Consider the following 18,655-nt stretch of genomic DNA (forward strand, 5'->3'; position numbering starts at 1 on the left):
TTTTTTTTTAAATTGCTGGCTAGGCCAGCATTTATTGCCCATCCCTAATTGCCATTGAGAAAATGGTGGTCAGCTGCCTTCTTGAGCCTTTGAAGTCCATTTGAAAACAAAGATGTAACAACACATGGAAGCAGCTATAAGGATGCTATCATAAATTATCATTTACTGCAGATATCACATACTTCAGTGTGAATGCATTTAACTGTATACTTAACCTGAATTGATTCAGCGACATCCTGGAGTTGGAATCCTTAGAAAGTAATGAAGATTGTTGATAATATAGCAGGCCACAAAATATTCAAACTTTTGATGGGTGAAAATAATTACTATTAGACACACAATGAATGAGTTGTTCTGAAATACTCAGTTAGCTCCTGGAAATTTGTTACTGAGGCAACATAATCTCTCTAAGAGAGGCTATAAAATGTGATACCATCACTGCTACCAACCCCCACCCACTCACCAATATATCTAGTGCTTCCCTCACTTTGCAGAAGAAGTCAACTTTCAACAGGAGACTGAATGTCAGAACTGGAATGACAACAGATTCAAATCCAATATTCACTTCAAAGAAGCTGTCATGAAGTTGATACAACCTGAATCATAGAATCATATAGTATTGAAGGAGGCCATTTGCTCCATCATACCTGTGCCCCTGAAAGAGCTATCCAATTAGTTCTTGCTATTTCCTTGCTATTTACCCCTTGCTATTTCCCCATAACCCCAAAAATGTTGCCTTTTTAAGTGAATATCCAATCCCCTTTTGAAAGTTACTATTGAATTTGCTTCCACCATCATCTCAGGTAGCTGGGGAGATTGAGTGGTTCAATTGGTAGTTCTCCTAGGTCTGAGTCAGAAGGCTATCAGTGTAATGAGTGTATGTCAAGGTATTGAGGAGTTTTGTCATTTCACATTTGGCCTTGAACCTCAGCAATAATGAGGACCACAAAGCAAATCAACGCAATCAAAGTTTAAAAAAATTAATTCACAAGACATGGCCATCACTGGCAAGGCCAGTATTTAATATCTATTCCTAATTGTCCTTGAGAAGGAACTGGTGAGCCACCTTCTTGATTAGAGCTGAGTGGCTTGCTAGGCCATTTCAGTGTTAACCATGTTGCTGTGGGCCCGGAGTCACATGTAGGCCTGACCAGGTAAGGATGGCAGAACTCATTCCCTAAACGGTATTAGTGACATCAATTTTTATGACAATCTGATTACCATTACTAGCTGTTTAATTCCATATTTTTGCTTAATCAACCAAACTTCAGATCTCCAATTGCCACAGTGGGATTTAAATTTATGTCCCCGAGTCATCAATCTAGGCCTCAGGATTATTGCTCTAGTAATGCAATGACTATGCTACAGTGGCCCATCGGATACTAGCTCCTTAAGCGGAGTTTTAGTGAAAGAGAAGATAGAGAAATAACTTCTACTTATCTTGTACGTTTCACATCCTCAGGGCATTCTGTTAGGCTTCACAGCCAATGAAATACTTTGCAAGTTCAGTCACTGTTGTAATGTGGGAGACGTAGCAGCAAGTTTGAGCACAACAAGCTGCCACAAACAGCGATAAGATAATTTTATTTAGTGATATTGGTTGAGGGTTAAATACTTGCTGGGATGGCAGAAAGAACTCTCCTGCTTTTCTTTGAATAGCGCTCTGGGGTCTTTTACGTATGTCTGAGGGGGCAGACGGGGCCTCGGTTAAACATCTCACCTGAAAGATGGCGACTCTGATAGTGCAGCCCCACACCACCTCCTCCCCCCCACCCCCGTCCCCAGTACTGCATTTCATGTTAACACTTATCAAAAAAGTTATAGATAAGTCACACCATAAACTTGTTTCCAAAAAGTATTTTATTTAGTCATGAGACGCTTTTCTTTAAGCAGCAAACAAATCAATCACATCACAAAGCATTTCTATGAGTGTATACTTCATTTATGCACCATGACTGTACAAACACATTGTACGGCAGGCAATGTCAGAGATTGTATCTGAAAGTACCAGAACTCAGGCTTTATGGTATAGTCTCAGACTTGGGTCTCTAGTCTTCTTTAGGACCGAACTAGTCGCTGAAATTCTGCAATGACAACACAAGATAAAGATATGATTGCAATAGAAAGGCTACAGAAGAGATTTATGATGTTGCCTGGACTGGGGATTTTTAGATATGAAGAAAGATTGGATAGGCTAGGGTTGTTTGGAATAGAGGAGGCTGAGGGGAGACCTAATTAAAATGTATAAAATTATGAGGGGTATAGATACAGTGAATAAGAAGGCTCTATTCCTCTTGGTTAAGGGGTCCATGACCAGGGACATAGATTTAGGATAAGAGGTAGGAGGTTTAGAGGGAAATGGAGGGGAGATTTTTCATTCAGAGAGTGGTGGGAATCTGGAACTGATTGCCTGAAAGGATGGTAGAGACAGATATCCTAATGACGTTTAAAATGTTCTTTACCCAAGTGTATGTACGCTTCATGTACTTGAATCCTACAAGCCCACAGACCAAGAGCTGAAAAGTGTGATTAGGCTGGATACTTGTCAGCCAGCACAGGCATGATGGGCTGAATGGCTTCTTCCTGTGCTGTAAAATTCTATGAGTCTACGATTATGCGCATGTTAATAGATCGATAACAGGGTGAGATGGAGCGTGTGCAATGGACATTTAAGCTCGCCTCAGCACTGAAGTTATGTTGCATCAAACTGGGAGGTGCCAAGGAGAAGCTGAGAGTAAAAGTAATCTCTGAGTTAGCAGTCACCATGCCTTGCTTGTGCCTCTTGGAGGCCTGTTATGCGAGCCTTGGTGGCAGCCTGATAGTGGGGACATTTGTTGTCTCAGGTGAGAGGTACCATAGAACGTTACAGCACAGAAGGAGGTCATTCAGCCCATTATGACTGTCCTGACTCCTTGAAAGAATTACCCAACTAATCCCTCTCCCCTCATTCTTTCCCCATAGCTCTGCAATTTCTTTCACTTCAAGTACTTATTCTGCAATTAGCTTTTCCTTTGAGGAGAGATAGTTAACAACAGAGGTATTTAATAGATTGTAATAATCGTTGTTTAACAACATAAGTGAAAGTGCTGCGTAAATAGCAAGTATGCAAACAGGGAGAGAGGGAGAGAGAGAGAAAGACAGAAAGAAGAAACAGAGAGAAGAATAGATAGAGAAGGAGCAAGAGAAAGTATTGTGCCTCCTTTAACTTTTGGTGCACTTACAAATTTTAACACAGTTAGTGAGGAATATTCATTTCAAATAATGGAGGGAAAAATCAGAGACAAACACAGGGCAAATTACTTTGAAAAATAACCTGCATTATAAAAAAGAATGAAAAAATAAAATCTGTTGTACTTTATAAAGAAAAAAATTTGTATTTATATAACACCTTTCACTAAATCAGGACATCCCAAAGTGCTTCACTGGCAATGAAGCACTTTTTAAGCGTAGTCACATGCAGTAGTTAATTTGTGCACAGCAAACTCCCACAAACTACAATGTGACAATAAGTAGATCACCTGTTTTAGCAATGTTGATTGAGGGATAAATATTGTTCAGAACGTCAGGGAAAACTCTCCTGCTCTTCTTCAAAATCGAGGCATAAGATCTTTTACATCCACCAGAGAGGGCAGACAGAGCCTCAGTTTAACATTTCATCCAAAGATAATGTTGCATGATATTGTATGTGATTGCATGCCACTGTAATGTAAAGGTGCTCAGCAGAGCAAGGATTTCTGTGGGACTGGAGAATAGCACCAGCCATGGTATGATGTATAGAGTCCCATGCTAATAGACTCTGAGGGAACACTCTGGAAGCAGCCTAGCCTGCATGATGAACAGCACTATGCATGACGGTAACCTGGGGTATGTAAATTGTTAAAGACTACCAATAAAGGGTTCATGTTTAAACATATAAGACCTTCTCATCAATGAGACATCACCATGCACCATATTACAACATGATAGCAGCAGTGGGATCTCTTAAAAGACATCTAAAGAACCCATATTACACCAGATAGCATCTCCAACAGTGGTGCATTCCCTCAGTACTGCACTGGGAGTGTCAGCTTGGATATGATATCTGGCTATTGGAGTGGGGCTTGAACCATCATCCTTCTGGCTAGAGGCAAGAGTACTAGCAACTGGCCCACAGTGGACAAGCAAAATTGCTTATGTTCTGCTATGTATCACCATTGCCTAAGTGAACAGAGGATGATGCCATTCTGTCTGTTGTGCTTTATTTAAAAAGTGTTTAACTTACCCTCAAATCCAATTTTACCATCGCCATCATTGTCTGCCACAGAGAGCATTGACTGAGCCTCGTTATCACTCAGTACTCTGGCATCAGTGGAGAAATACTGAAGAAACAACCTGAAGCAGAGGAACATGATCAATCTACAACAAAAAGACCTTGTATTTACATGGCACCTTTACTTAGTTAAAAATAAACCTCCTAAGGCGATTCACAGGAGCGATTATCAAACAAGTTTTAATACCCAGCCACAACAGGAGATATTGAAGAGTTGGACTTTAAGGAGCATCTTAGAGGAGAGGTAGAGAGGTTTAGGAGGGAATTCCAGAGCTTAGGGCCAAGACAGTTGAAGGCACAGCTGCCAATGGTGTTGTGATAGAAATTGGGGGTTCGCAAGGGGACAGAATTAGAGGAGTGCTGAGATCTCGGAGGGTTGTGGTACTGAAGATTACAGAGATAGGGAGGAGGGCGAGACCATGGAGAGATTTGAAAAGAATATGAATTTTAACATTGAGGCATTGCCAGTGTGAGAGCAGATGTAAGTCAGCGAGCCATTAAGGCTTGTGATTGTCACAGAAAGAGAAAAAGAAAAAGCAGAATGTGATTCCTCATAAAAAATAAAACAATTTCAGGGCCCCATGTCGGAATCATAGAATGATGTGACAGAGAAGGAGACCATATGGTTAATTCTGTCTGTGCTGGATCCTTGCAAGAGCTATCCAATTAATCCCACTCCTCACCTCTTTCCCCATTGCCTTGCAATGTTTTCTCCTTTTCAACATCTATATCCCAATTCCTCTTTGAAAATTTCTATTGAACCTGCTTCCGCCACTTTTACAGGCACTCTTGCCAATTAAGTCACCTAGATTGTTTGGAATTGAATAGAACAGCAATGGCTTAATTAGTCTATCTGTGTCAAGCAGTTTGAATTACCCATGAAGACTGATGATTTATGTGTTGTCCAGTCATCCATCAAAAGCATGATTCAGCAGATAGTTGCCAATTGCTCTTCATTCAGTTGATATTAGCGTGTTAAACTCTCTTTGTTCAATAGAGCCAGCAATCAGGGGAGACTGTGGTATAGTGGTAATGTCACAGGTTTAGTTAATCTAGCGGGTTCAAATCCCACCATGGTGAAATTTACATTCAGTTAATGAAATCTAGAACAAACCAGGAATCAGACTAACATTTAACATTTGTTGCAGTGGTTCTGATCAAGTGTCCTTTCCCACAAATAGCTCTGCCATTCTCGCCATAGATGGACTCCCCAGCACTGCCCCTGATCTGTGGAGTCTTTCCAGTTTTCACTGTCTCAGGTTTGCAGCATATGCAGTATTTTTGTCATGGGGTCTTTGCTGTTGTTGTCCCTTTGACAGGAAAGCTGTGTGACCGAGAGCTCCCACTGTAGCTTTATGTATTTGGCTGCTGGCGTTAATTGGCCAACGGTTCTGCAGTGGGACTGAGTTAGAACTGGCTCTGTGGCTGCTTCTTACCACACCCACCGTGAGCGACCATTTTGCAAGGTCAGTTTCAGCAAACTGCATAAAGTAGGGTTGCCAAATCTGGTTGGACTATTCCTTGGTCATGTGAAAGAAATAGATGCTTTGGAGGGGTTGGGGTTGTGGAATATGAGTATTGAGGGATATGGAGTTAGGTCACAAATCAGCCTTGATCTGATGGAATGGTGGAATTTGAGGGACTGAATGGCCTCCTTCTGTTCCTATTACAATAATACTCAAAGGATCCCCATTTGCTGTTATGGGTGATAGTGTATTGGCAAAAAGGTTCTACACATGTCTTTCTCATTGAAGTCAACAGATTAAAAAATGGGGTGCCGTGGAAAATGCGCGGCCAATTCACGGCCGACCATTTTGTGCTACATCCCAACAAGCTGGGGAGGCAGTGGCACAGTGGTATTGTCAATCAGTTTGAGCTCCTCAATCTCTTGTTTAGGGCCATATGGCCTGTGATGGTAACTGAGACATGTTTATCTGTACGCCCATTCCAATGCCAGGCATATACAGTCGTAATTGAAAGATTCATTCAGAAGAAAACAGAAGAATTTGAAACGCGCGGCAAATTCTAGTCAATGGAATGAGGAACAGGTGGGTCATTGAATAAGTGGGTGCTTTGCTCCATCAGATGCCCAAGGGTAGGGTTGCCAACGCTCCAGGATTGGCCTGGAGTCTCCAGGAATTGAAAATCAGTCTCCAGAACACTGCTGTGTGTAATCTTGGAGAAAAATCATTGGGACATTAACAAATATAGTTTTTAAAATTTTTCTTTGAACAATTCTCTCACCCAGCTATAAAAATATTGAAAATGGGGGGGGTGGGGGGAACAAAAGGTTGTTTTGCTGACAGTCAAGCATTATCCATTTGGGTAATGAGCCTTTTTGCTTTCCAATTGTTGTAGGAAGGCAGTGCATCACAAGGGTGGACCTGTTGGCCGACGAATGGCTGGAGTGTGGGGAAAGTCATGTGATGAAATCTCTAGCAACACATTCAATCACCGTGGACAACCCTATCCACGGGGATCGACCCTGTTGAACCCCGTGACTTAGAGCTTTACATGCAATGTGTGCTTACTTGAGCTCAGTTTTATCGATGCAGCCACTACCATCCTGATCCAGAATTAAAAAGACTTTCCTCACATCATCTGCGGATTTTTTGGTCAGACCGCACGTTTCAAAGAACTTCTTGAAGTTGAACGACTCAGGAGCTGGGATGGAAAGAGAAACGCAGCAGCAATGAGACTGTCCGGAAGAGGGTTCAGATTCATGGAGCACTGAAACAACCCTGCCCGCTGCTCGCTGATAAATTGGGATGAAACACAGAGAACTCGCGAGTTCTCCACGATGACAATGCTGCGCCGTGATATGAGTAAGGAGCCTTCATTAAAATAGCAAACAAACGAATTTCATACCAATGTTAACTTAATCAATACTGATATTGCACATGGTGATTTGAACCCCCTGGACTTTTGTCACAGTTTGGTGCAGTGGTAGATGTTGTAACACATAACGCAGCTGAATATAACAGCACTATAAGAGCTCTCACAAGTCCACCGTTGGTACCAAGGCCATTTATTGCAGTGGTCTTGCACCAACAGGCGCTACAGTATAACTGCCATCAGTGGGGAGGCAGCATTTTAAACTCGAACGTTATAGTTTAAGGGGAACTTGCTGAAACATTTTAATTTTCCAACAGTAGGAAACTGTGGTCCATCCTCACCATTATTTTCAAACATTTCTAATAGCCTCACCGTTTACAGCCTGTTGGGTAGAGTTGGGTATAGACCTTTAAGTTTCCTGATATATATAAATGGTCTAGATCTTGGTGTGCAGGGAACAATTTCAAAGTTTGCGGACGACACAAAACTTGGGAAAATTGCAAACTGTGAGGAGGACAGTGTAGAACTTCAAAAGGACACTGACACATTGGTGGGGTGGGCAGATAGATGGCAGATGTGCAGAAACGTGAGGTGATATGCTTTGGTACAAAAAACATGGAGAGACAATATAAAATAAAGGATACTATTCTAAAGGGTGTGCAGGAGCAGAGAGACCTGAGCGTATATGTACATAAATCATTAAAGGCAGCAAGACAGGTGGAGAGAGCTGTTTCTAAAGCATACAGTATTCTCGGCTTTATTAATAGGGGCATAGAGTGTAAGAGCAGGGAGATTTTGATGAATTTATATAAGACACTGGTGAGACCTCAGCTGGAGTATTGTGTACAGTTCTGGGTGCCACACTATAGGAAGGATGTGAACGCATTGGAGAGAGTACAGAAGAGGTTTACGAGAATGGTTCCAGGGATGAGACACTTCAGTTATGAGGAAAGGTTGGAGAAGTTGGGACTGTTTTCCTTGGAGAGGGGAAGGCTGAGAGTAGTCTTGATAGAAGTTTTCAAAATCATGAGGGGTCTGGACAGAGTAGATAAGGAGAAACTGTTCCCACTTGTAAATGCATCAAGAACCAAAGGGCACAGTTTTAAAGTGTTTTACAAAAGAAGGAAATGTGAGGTGAGAGAAAACTTTTTCACACGGCGAGTAGTTAGGGTTTGGAATGCACTGCTGGAAGCGTGGTGGAGGCAGGTTCAATTAAGGGCATTCAAGAGGGCATTGGATGGTTATTTAGATAGAAACAATGTACAGGGTTATGGGGAAAAGGCATGAGATTGGCACTAAGTTAAAATGCTCAGAGAGCTGGTGCAGATGTGATGGGCTGAATGGCCTCCTTTTGCACCATAACAATTCTGTGATTCTGTGAAGTCAACTTGCACAACTCTGCTTTATCTGGTTTGACAGTATTGCATAGAATTATGTAGAATGAGCAGTGCAGCAACAGGCCATTCGGCCCAGCTGATCCATGTCTGCATTTATGCCCACATGAGTCTTCTCCCACCCTCTTCATTTCCCCCTATCAGCATATCCTTCTGTTCCTGTCTCCCTCAAATGATAATCTAGTTTCCCCTTATCCGTGTTATTCACCTCAACTACTCTCTGTGGTAGTGAGTCTCACATTCTCTGGGTAAAGATGTTTTTTCCTGAATTCCCTATTGGATTTATTAGTAGCTATCTCATTAGTGGCGATAATGCTCCCTTGAATCAGAAATGTGGTCATGGCCATTTCAGACAGGCTTGAGTCCAGGAAATTTTGGAAAATTCCAAACCTTGCCATGTTGGCAACAATTTCACAATTGCCACCACAGGTGAAGGAGGACCTTCAGCCCCTCTAGTTCCTCCTCCCACAGAAGCCAATGATGCGAGGGTAAATTACACCTTTGCTGCAGCGGGTAATTTGACAAAGCCCTGGTAGAACTTACTCAATGCTTATCCCGTTGATTTCAATGGGACTGATAATACGGCAGGTTCTAGCCAGAGACTAGCAGAGTGAATGTCTCAACAGTGGAAGGGCGAAGGAACTTACATTTATCTAGCATCTTTAACAATCTCAGGACATCGGCACTTTGTGCTAATGAAGTAGTTTTTGAAGTGCTGTCACTTCATCAATGTAGGAAATGCGACAGTTAATTTCGGCACAGGAAGCTCCCTCAAATGGCAGTGAGATAATGACCAGATAATCCATTTTAGTGATGGTTGGATATTGATCGCAAAACACTGGAGAGACCTCCCATTGCCCTTCTTCAAAATAGTAGTCATGAGATATTTTACATCCACCTGAGAGGGTAGATGAGGACCTCGGTTTAACATTTCACCTGAAAGCTGACACCTCTGCCAGTACAGCACACCCTCAGTACTGCACTAGGAGTGTCAACCCGGATTACGCACTCAAACCTTGTCGAATGGGTCTTAAGCTGATGACTTTCTGACTTAAAGATGAGAATGCTACCCACTGAGTCAGGGTTGACACCAGTGGAGGGCAATTCCCTCATTGTGCTCTGTCCAGTGGTATAAATCATTACTAATTATTAAATTATATAAATATTCTCCTTATGAGACAGTTTAATGTTTTCCTCCAGAGTTAATCTCATCACCTCCTCCATGCTTATGTTACCATTTAGACTCCTGTTGTAAAATGTAATGCTGCAATGGTCTCAGGCTACAGTCTCACTTTGTCGTACATTTACCTAAAATCCCTTTAACATTTCTGATTTTTTTTTTTTACAGATTAAACCATGAAAGATGAAAATTTTACCTTTGCATTCTGAAATCGCAGAGTTGATGTCGCCAGCTCCCAGGACTTCAGTGATTTTCATGGTAAAACTATCAGAGGAAAACCAAAACTTCATACTTTTAAACTCAAATATGTTACATCTAAGCAAAGAATACTTTAAGAATATTATTTTGCAAATGTGCTCAATTTCACCAAACTTGATTTGATAAAGAGAAATGATGTTTTATTCTTCTTGATTCAGAACTGAGAGAGGAACAAAAGTAAATGAGACCTGAATGGGGTTTGGAGTAACTGACACCTGGAAGTGGCCATACACCTGATGGGGTTTCTGTGCACCTTTCATTCTTAGAATACATTCCTTAAAGCAAAATCTTACCTGCTAACAACCCTTACTGATTTCTAATCTCCTCATGGGGACCACAGAATAAAACCTTATGACAAATAAACTTGGAATTTCTGCCTTGTCACTACGAAAGCTAATAACTTTCAAAGCACGCAGTCTCACAAAGTGCATGAGGCTCTGGAGTAAGATGCAAGATCCCTATTAGCTTGACGGTTGTTGCAATTTCACACTGTTTTGCAAGGGGAGGGGCAGAAAGATTCTCAGGCAGATTAACAGTCTGACAGGCCATGACATGAGCTCCCCTTCTATGGCCTAGATCATCATGATCATCACCAGCTAATGCAGTGTGAGGGGCGGGGGTGGTATAGGTGGGGGTGTAGTCCTTTATGGGAGTGGGTTTTATAGATTCCCAGAACCCATATGATAAGATGGTGGTGGAGGTGGGTGAGTGGGGTAGGGGGGCTGTTGCGGGGAGGGGGAGCATTCACAGTTACTGGGTGTCAGCCCAGTATTCTGAGCCAGAGCTCCAGTCTCCACTCACTGGGACTAGCTAGATCAGCATTTCAATGCTGAATTGTCTAACCTAGGGATGGAAATGCCCCCCTCAAGTCCAGGACCGGCTCCAGACCTCCAGTGTAATGGTTCCTCAGTCTGATAAAGGGTCCGTTTCTGATCTCCTGCTCTGATGCAGAGAGAGATAGAAAGATAGAGAGAGAGAAAGTCTAGCACTACTCACCTGCCTGTGATCTTTCTTCCCCAGCGATACCAAGTTTCGAGGTGGAGAGGGTGTAGCTGAGTGATATCTGCAGTATTCCTGTTCCTTTATATACCCTTCATTCTGCACAGCATTTGCAGAATTCAGCGTTATGGCTCATTTACAAGAGGGCGGAGACTGTGTCACATGACAGCTGGTTTGTTCTCATCATTTTGCTTGGGAACCACCAATAGATTTTTTTCCCTTGTGTGTGAGAGAGGGAGAAAGTGATTAGTGCTGCTGCAGGTGTGGGATGATGGTGCTGGTTGGTGAATGATGACTGATCAGTCTTGGTTCCCACTAACCCTGCTCCTTTAGTACTAACATTCACTCCCCTTCATCGTAACCTGATATGCAGGTGCAGTCACCTTTAGGAACAGGACCAAGAACAACCAGGGCTGCACTGTGTCTCTGATAAGCTTCTCATTCAAGTTCATCTCACCATATTGGGGCTATTCCAACATTTTATAATGAAGATTCATTTTATCCATTCAGATCAATCTGCGATATCTTTGAACAGTGTTAGGTCAGTGTGATCTCCACCCTGTTATCTCAGTCAACAAGCTGGGGCTCTCTTTTCTAGAAAAGAGAAGATGGAGGGGCTGGCCTGATAAAGGTTTTTAAAATTATGGAGGGGTTTGATAGGATAGACGTAAGGAGGATGTTTCCACTTGTGGGGAAGTCCAACACCAGTAGCCATCATGATAAGATAGTCACTAATAAATCCAATAGGGAATTTGGGGGGAAGTCCTTTGCACAGAGGCTGTTTAGAATGTGAAAGTTGCTACTGCAAGGTATAGTTGAAATGAATAACAGAGTTCAGTGGTTCTCAAGTGCTTTTGGTTGAAGGATTCCTTTTCAAATGGATTAGCAAGCATGGAGCCTCCCCCAGCTAAATTATAATACCGTATAATGGTCATAATATGAAAGTGCAGCAGGTAAAGAGTGTTTTAATAAGTCATGTTACTTGCAGATATCAGTTAGGTGGGTGTGCCTGCAGAGCCTGTTATCCCAGAGAGAGCAGGATACCTAGAACCCAGGGAAAGCAGAATCACAGAATCTTAATGGCACAGAAGGAGGCCATTCAGCCCACCGTGTCGGCAGCAGCTCTCCAAATGAGCATTATAACCTAATGCCATTGCCCTGCCTTTTCCCCGTACCCCTGCACATTGTTTCTATCCAAATAATTATCCAATGCCCTCTTGAATGCCTCGGTTGAACCTGCCTCCACCACACTTCCAGGCAGTGCATTCCAGACCCGAACCACTCGTTGTGTGAAATAGTTTTTTCTCACGTCACATTTGCATGGTAAAAGTACAAGGGGAACGTAGGGAAGAGCATGAACAATGGGGAAGCCCACATGGTGAGAGCAGAAACATGTAAAGAGCAGATTGAGCACAGGGAAAGCAAGGGCCTGGAGAGTACATGGACAGGGGGAGAGCATGAGCATGGGGAGAGAAGGAGAGCTTAGAAAGCAGGAGGATGGGGGGAGCAGAACATGCCTCCACCTCCCGCTCACTCATCTACCCTTGATCGTGGCACTCTGGGAGGTTTCAGCGGATCCAGTGTCCTGCAGACCCCAGTTTGAGAACCAAAAGTATGGTAGCATCTAAGTGGAAGCTGGATAAGCACACGAGAGAGAAAGGAATAGAAGGATATGCCGATAGGGTGAGATGTAAAGGGGTGGGAGGAAGCTTCAGTGGAACTTTAACACTGACATGGACCAGTTGGGCTGAATGGCTTGTTTTTGTGCTGCACAATTTTTGTAACACTCCTCGAAACAAAATATATTCTTCAACAGTACCTCCCAAACTCATGACCTCTACCACATAGAAGGACAAGGGCAGGGAATGCATGGGAGCACCACCATCTGCAAATTCCCCTTCAAGTCACACACAATCCTTACTTGGAACTATATCAGCATTCACTGTTGGAGACGGAGGAAGACATTCTGTCAACATCAGCATCTTCTTCAGTCCTTACCATTACCATTGACACTCACTTTGTCTTGTGTCCATGACACCTTTGTCAATCTCTCCATAGCTCCCACCTATCCCTGACCTTCTATTTTGCTTCACCTGCTCCATTCCCTCTTAAACAATATAAAATCCATCACATTTCTACTTCTCTTTAGCTCTGAAGAAGAGTCATACAGACTTGAAATGTAAACTCTGTTTCTCTTTTCACAGATGCTGCCAGACCTGCTGAGTTTTTCCAGCATTTTCTGTTTTTATTTCACCATTTACTGTTGTTGGATTAAGAACCTGGAGCTTTCTCCTTTAGAGCACTGTGGGTGTACCTACACCACATGGACTGCCGCGGTTCCAGAAGGTGACTCACCACCACCTTCTCAAGGGCAATTGGAGATGGGCAACAAATGCTGGCCTTGCTAGTGACACCCAGATCCTGAACATGAATAATAAAAGCATTCAGAACATTAACAGTTCTCTGGGGTAGGAACCATTGACAATGTTGATTGTATTTTCTAGTAATGAAACTCAGTGAAGGGTATTTGGGATATAGAAGATGACTGGTGTTAACTGGAAATCTTACCTGGGAGGTGGGGTGGTGGGGTGGGGGTGGGTGGGGGGTGGTGGTGGAGGAATGTACGCTCTCTCTCCATAGTGGGGCAGGGTAGAGGACAAGCACTTAAAACAAAATGGCTCCATTATCCCAACTTCCAATTATAACATGGCTGGTTGGATTAGGATGTGGATGAGGTCACCCCAACCCTCTCTCCAACCCACATCAATCACGGGTACAAGAAAGTCAAGAGGCCATCTTAACCTGAGCCTTAGTGGGCAGCTGGTGGCGAAGAGATCCTCCAAGTGAGTGAAACAAGTTTCCATTGTGGAGCCAGAGGGAGGCTCCCTTGCCTCAGACTTCCCGCCTCACAGTCCCACCCCTGTTCTTCAGGCGAGACCTCTCTTCACCGGTAGCTGCCCTGTGTCCAATTTCTCGCCTGCAATGTGGGAAGTGAGCTGACAGCATTACATCCAGTCTAGGGAGTTAAAATAATCCAGGACCCAAACAGTATGTTTGGCACTCGTACCCCATTCAGGATTAGAATTTGTGCCATAATGTTCAAGAATTATCTGTTGTAAACATTTCTATGGTTGATCACTCCTATCACTCCTATGCTCGCTGACATAAATTGGCTTCTGATCTGGCAGTGCCTTGAAGTTAAAATTCTCATCCTTGTATTCAAATCCCTCGATGGCCTCACTCCTCCCTATTTCTGTAATCTCCTTCAGTCCTACAAACCTCCGGGATCTCAGCTCCTCCAATTCTGGCCTCTTGAGCATCCCCGATTTTTATTGCCCCGCCATTGGCAGCCCTGCCTCCAGCTGCCTAGTTCCTAACCTCTAGAGCTCTGTCTCTAAACATCTCTGCCACTCCACCACTCTCTCCTCCTTTAAGATGCTCCATTAGATCCACCTCTTTGACCAGGTTTTTGGCAGAGGTCATAATCAATAGAAGAGAATGCGGAAATGTGATTTCAGATCTATATCAATTTAAAAGTGGTTGCGTGACTCAGGAGAGAGGCTCCAAGTCCAGATACCCAAGGCCAAATTTTCTTCTTCAGCATGTTAGACGTTGGAGGGTAGGTTCCGGTGCAATCTGTGGTCAATGCAACCCCAACCCATTTCCTGGGCTAGAGAAAAGATCTTGTATTTCTTTTGTGCCTTTCATGACTTCAAGTTATTCCAAAGCACTTTACAGCCAATTTACTTTTGAAGTGCTAATTTGTGCGCAGCAAGATCCCATAAACATCAACGTGGTAATGACCAGAGCATCCAATTTTAAACTTGCTGGATGAGAGAATAAATATTGGCTGGTACACTGGGGAGAACTCACATGCTCTTTTTCTAAGGCCAGAGGTGTTCTCACATCCCTCTGAGAGGGCCGTGGCTAGGGCACTAGTTTAACATTTCATCTGAAGAACAGCACTTCTGACACTGAAGTACTCCCTCAATGCTGGACTCACAATGTCAGCCTGAATTTTATGCTCAAGTCCCTGGAGGGCGAGTTGAGCCCACAACCTTCTGACTCAGAGGTGAGAGTGCACTGAGCCACAGAAGCATACGAAATAGGAGCATAAGTAGGGCATTCGGCCCCTCAAGCCTGCTCCGCCATTCAATAAGATCATGGCTGACCTGTTTGTGTTTTGAGCTCTATATTCCAATCTACCCTCAATAACCTTTGATTCCCTTGCTTAACAAGAAACTATCTATCCCTATCTTAAAAATATTCAGTGACCCCGCTTCCGCTGCCTTCTGAAGCAGAGAGTTCCAAAGTCACACAGCCCTCTGAGAGAAAAAATTCTCCTCATCTCTGTCCAATAAGGGTGATCCCTAATTTTAAAACAGTGCCCCCTAGTTCTGGACTCACCCACAGGAGGAAATGCCTTTTCAACGTACACCTTCTCTAGGCCATTCAGGATTTTATATACTTCAATCAAGTCACCGCTCACTCTTCTAAACTCCAGTGGAAACAAGCCCAGCCTGTCAAATCTATCCTCATAAGACAACCCATTCATTCCAAGTATCAATCTAGTAAACCTCCTCTGAACCACCTCCAGTGCTTTTACATCCTTCCTTAAATATGGAGACCAAAACTGCACACAGTATTCAAGATGCGATCTCACCAATGCCCCGTATAACTGAAGCATAACATCCTTACTTTTATGTTCAATTCCTCTTGTAATAAAGGATAGCATTCCATTAGCCTTCTTAATTACTTGCTGTACCTGCATACTAACTTTTTGTGACTCATGCACGAGAACACCTAGATCCCGCTGCACCTCAATTCTGCAGTCGTTCTCTGTTTAAGTAATACTCTGCTTTTTTATTCTTCCTACCAAAGTGAACAACTTCACATTTCTCCCCATTATACTCTATCTGGCAGATTTTTGCCCACTCACTCAACTATATCCGTCTGCAAACTTATGTCCTCTTCACAACATACTTTCCTACCTATCTTTGTGTCATCTGCAAATTTAGCTACTATGCCATCACTTCCTCATCTCAGTCATTGATGTAAATTGTAAAATGTTGAGGCCCCAGCACAGACGCCTGCAGGAATCCACTAGTCACATCCTGCGAATCAGACAAAGACCCATTTATGCATACTCTCTGTTTGCTTCCAGCCAGCCAATCTTCTTTCCTTGCTAATATGTTACCCCTTACACCATGAGCTTTTATTTTCCATAATTACTTTTGATGCGGCACCTTATCAAATGCCTTCTGTAAATCTAAGTACAGCACGTCTACAGGCTCCCCTTTAACCACAGCACATGTTAGTCCTTCAAAGAATTCTAATAAATTGGGTTAAACATGATTTCCTTTTCACAAGACCATGCTGACTCTTCCCGATTACCTTGTGTTTTTCTAAGTGCCCAATTATAAGCTCTTTAATGATCGACTCTAACACCTTCCCCTTGACAGATGCCAAGCTAACTGGCATACAGTTTCCTGTTTTCTTCCTCCCTCCCTTCTTGAATAGAGGGGTTATATTTTCTACTTTTCATTCTGATGGCACCTTTCCAGAAACTAGGGAATTTTGGAAAATTAACACCAACGCATCTACTACCTCATTAGCCACCTCTTTTAAGACCCTAGGATGAAGACCATTTGGACTCGGAAACTCATCAGCCCAGAGCTCCATCAGTTTGCTCAGTACCATTTCTCTAGTGATTGTAATTTCACCAAGTTCCTCTCTCCCCTCCACCTCCTCATTTAAAGTTATTAGTGGAATGTTTTTTGTATCCTCTGTGGTGAAGACAGAAGCAAAATATTTCATTTACCATTTCCTTATTATCTACTATTAACACCCCATCCTCACTCTCTAGAGGACCAACACTCACTTTACCTACTCTTTTCCTTTTTAAATACCTGTAGAAACTCTTGCTATCCGTTTTTACATTTCTGGCTAGCTTCCACTCATACTGTAAGCAATGCTGACAACTCTTTTCTCTCTCTTTCTTTCTTTCTCTCTGTCTTTCTCCGTCACCAGTGGGGCCCAAGATAAGTTCGCTTTTACCAGAATCCGTATTCCCAAGCCTCGGGAATGGGAGCTGAGTGCCCCCTGCAGGTGGTAGTGCTGAACTACCAGCTGACTGGACCTCACAGAGCACATCCCCTGTGCTGGGGCTGGAGGCAATTTGAAAAACACACATGCTGGATACTGATTTAGAATTTTTGCAACTCATATCATCCCAGAATAAAGGTTAAATATTTCACCCTTTTTGGCATTATAGAACACATCTGATTCTCTTGATCTCTATGAACGACTGATACACCCTGCCACATTAGCACTCATACCATGAAGTCAAAAATTTACTGTCACGTATCCTTACAGTTATATAATCAATTAATAAGTCATATACGAAACTCAGGAGCACCCAAGAAAAGCACATTTTTTGATTTATAAGATACTGAAACATTAACTGTAAGAGGAACATGAGTAGGCCATTCAGCCCCTTGAGCCTGTTTTTCCATTTGATTATAAAGAAAGAACTTGCAATTAAGCACTGCCTTTTGTGACCTCAGGATGTCCCAAAGCACTTTAAAAACCAGTTCACTCCTTTTGAAGTGCAATGGCTGTTGTAATGTAGGAAACGTGGCAGCACTTTGCAAGCAGCAAGACCCCACAGACAACAATGAGATCCTTCACCAAGCCATCTGTTTAAGGGCTTCTGCTGACGGGAATGGCAGCCAGCAATTTATATGTGTATATGTATATAACATCATGGTTGAATAGCCTATGCATGCCTCAACCATAAGCTGCAAGTTTTCTTTTTCCAGGTTGTGGCATGAGTGTTGGTCAGGGCACATTGTCCATGGCCAGAGGCACTGATCAGAGTTTGGGGTTCGTGCCCAGGGCCATCGGTGAAAGTATGAAACTCATGCCCAGTTTGTACGTCTCGCTCTCCCCTCCCATCAACACAAGTGAGTCCAAACAGCCCAGCCTTCTCCGTTGAGGTAGGTTTTATTTTAGTGGGGTGGGGGGTAGACCTGTGCAGGTTTGAGGTGGTGGGGGGAGGGGGGGAGGGGTGGGGGGGTGGTTGGTAGTATAATTGTCTAGGATTTCAAAGAATTCTTAATCTGTTCCCCAGCCCAGACCCACAGGCTATACAATTTTGGAAATGCAGTGTAGGTTTCTCCACTTCCTCCATCAGCATTGACAGTGATGGATTAGTCCTGAATATGTGCAGGCAGCTGCGCTGGTGACACTGATTCTTTTCTTCCATTGCTTGGAATCCACAAATGCTGTGAAGGTGAGTTAAGATGATAAAGCGTGGGACACAATAACCTGCCCTCATTGCCTGGCTCTCAATAGTTTCTAGCATCTTAATGTATGGTTCACTTGCTGCGTTTTTAATAAAATCACACAGCACAGGAGGCCATTCGTCCATTGTGCCTGTGCTGTCTCTTTGATAGACCTGTCCAATTAGTCTTACATCCCTGCTCTTTCCCCACTGCCTTGCACATTTCCCCCCTTCAAGTATTTATCCAATTGTCTTTTGAAAATCCATTGAATCCGTTTCTACCACTCTTTCAGGCAGTGCATTCCAGATCGTTACAACTCACTGCCGAAAAATATTTCTTCTTATTGCACCCCCCCCACCCCGGTTGTTTTGCCAATTAGTCAGGGGTGCCAACT

The 18,655-nt window shown here is 43.1% G+C and overlaps 1 protein-coding gene across 1 annotated transcript; it reads right to left on the minus strand.

Annotated features, from left to right (window-relative positions):
- Positions 1-2,058: 2,058 nt before the first annotated feature.
- Positions 2,059-9,975, minus strand: LOC144690942 (parvalbumin beta-like). Its single transcript, XM_078558865.1, has 4 exons — positions 9,915-9,975; positions 6,841-6,973; positions 4,262-4,371; positions 2,059-2,084 (listed from the first exon to the last, which is right to left on the minus strand). The coding sequence occupies exons 1-4, from the start codon at positions 9,973-9,975 to the stop codon at positions 2,059-2,061; spliced, it is 330 nt and encodes a 109-aa protein (XP_078414991.1).
- Positions 9,976-18,655: the final 8,680 nt, after the last annotated feature.

Source organism: Cetorhinus maximus, chromosome 15 (genome assembly GCF_964194155.1).
Source record: "Cetorhinus maximus chromosome 15, sCetMax3.hap1.1, whole genome shotgun sequence".
NCBI lineage: Eukaryota > Metazoa > Chordata > Chondrichthyes > Lamniformes > Cetorhinidae > Cetorhinus > Cetorhinus maximus.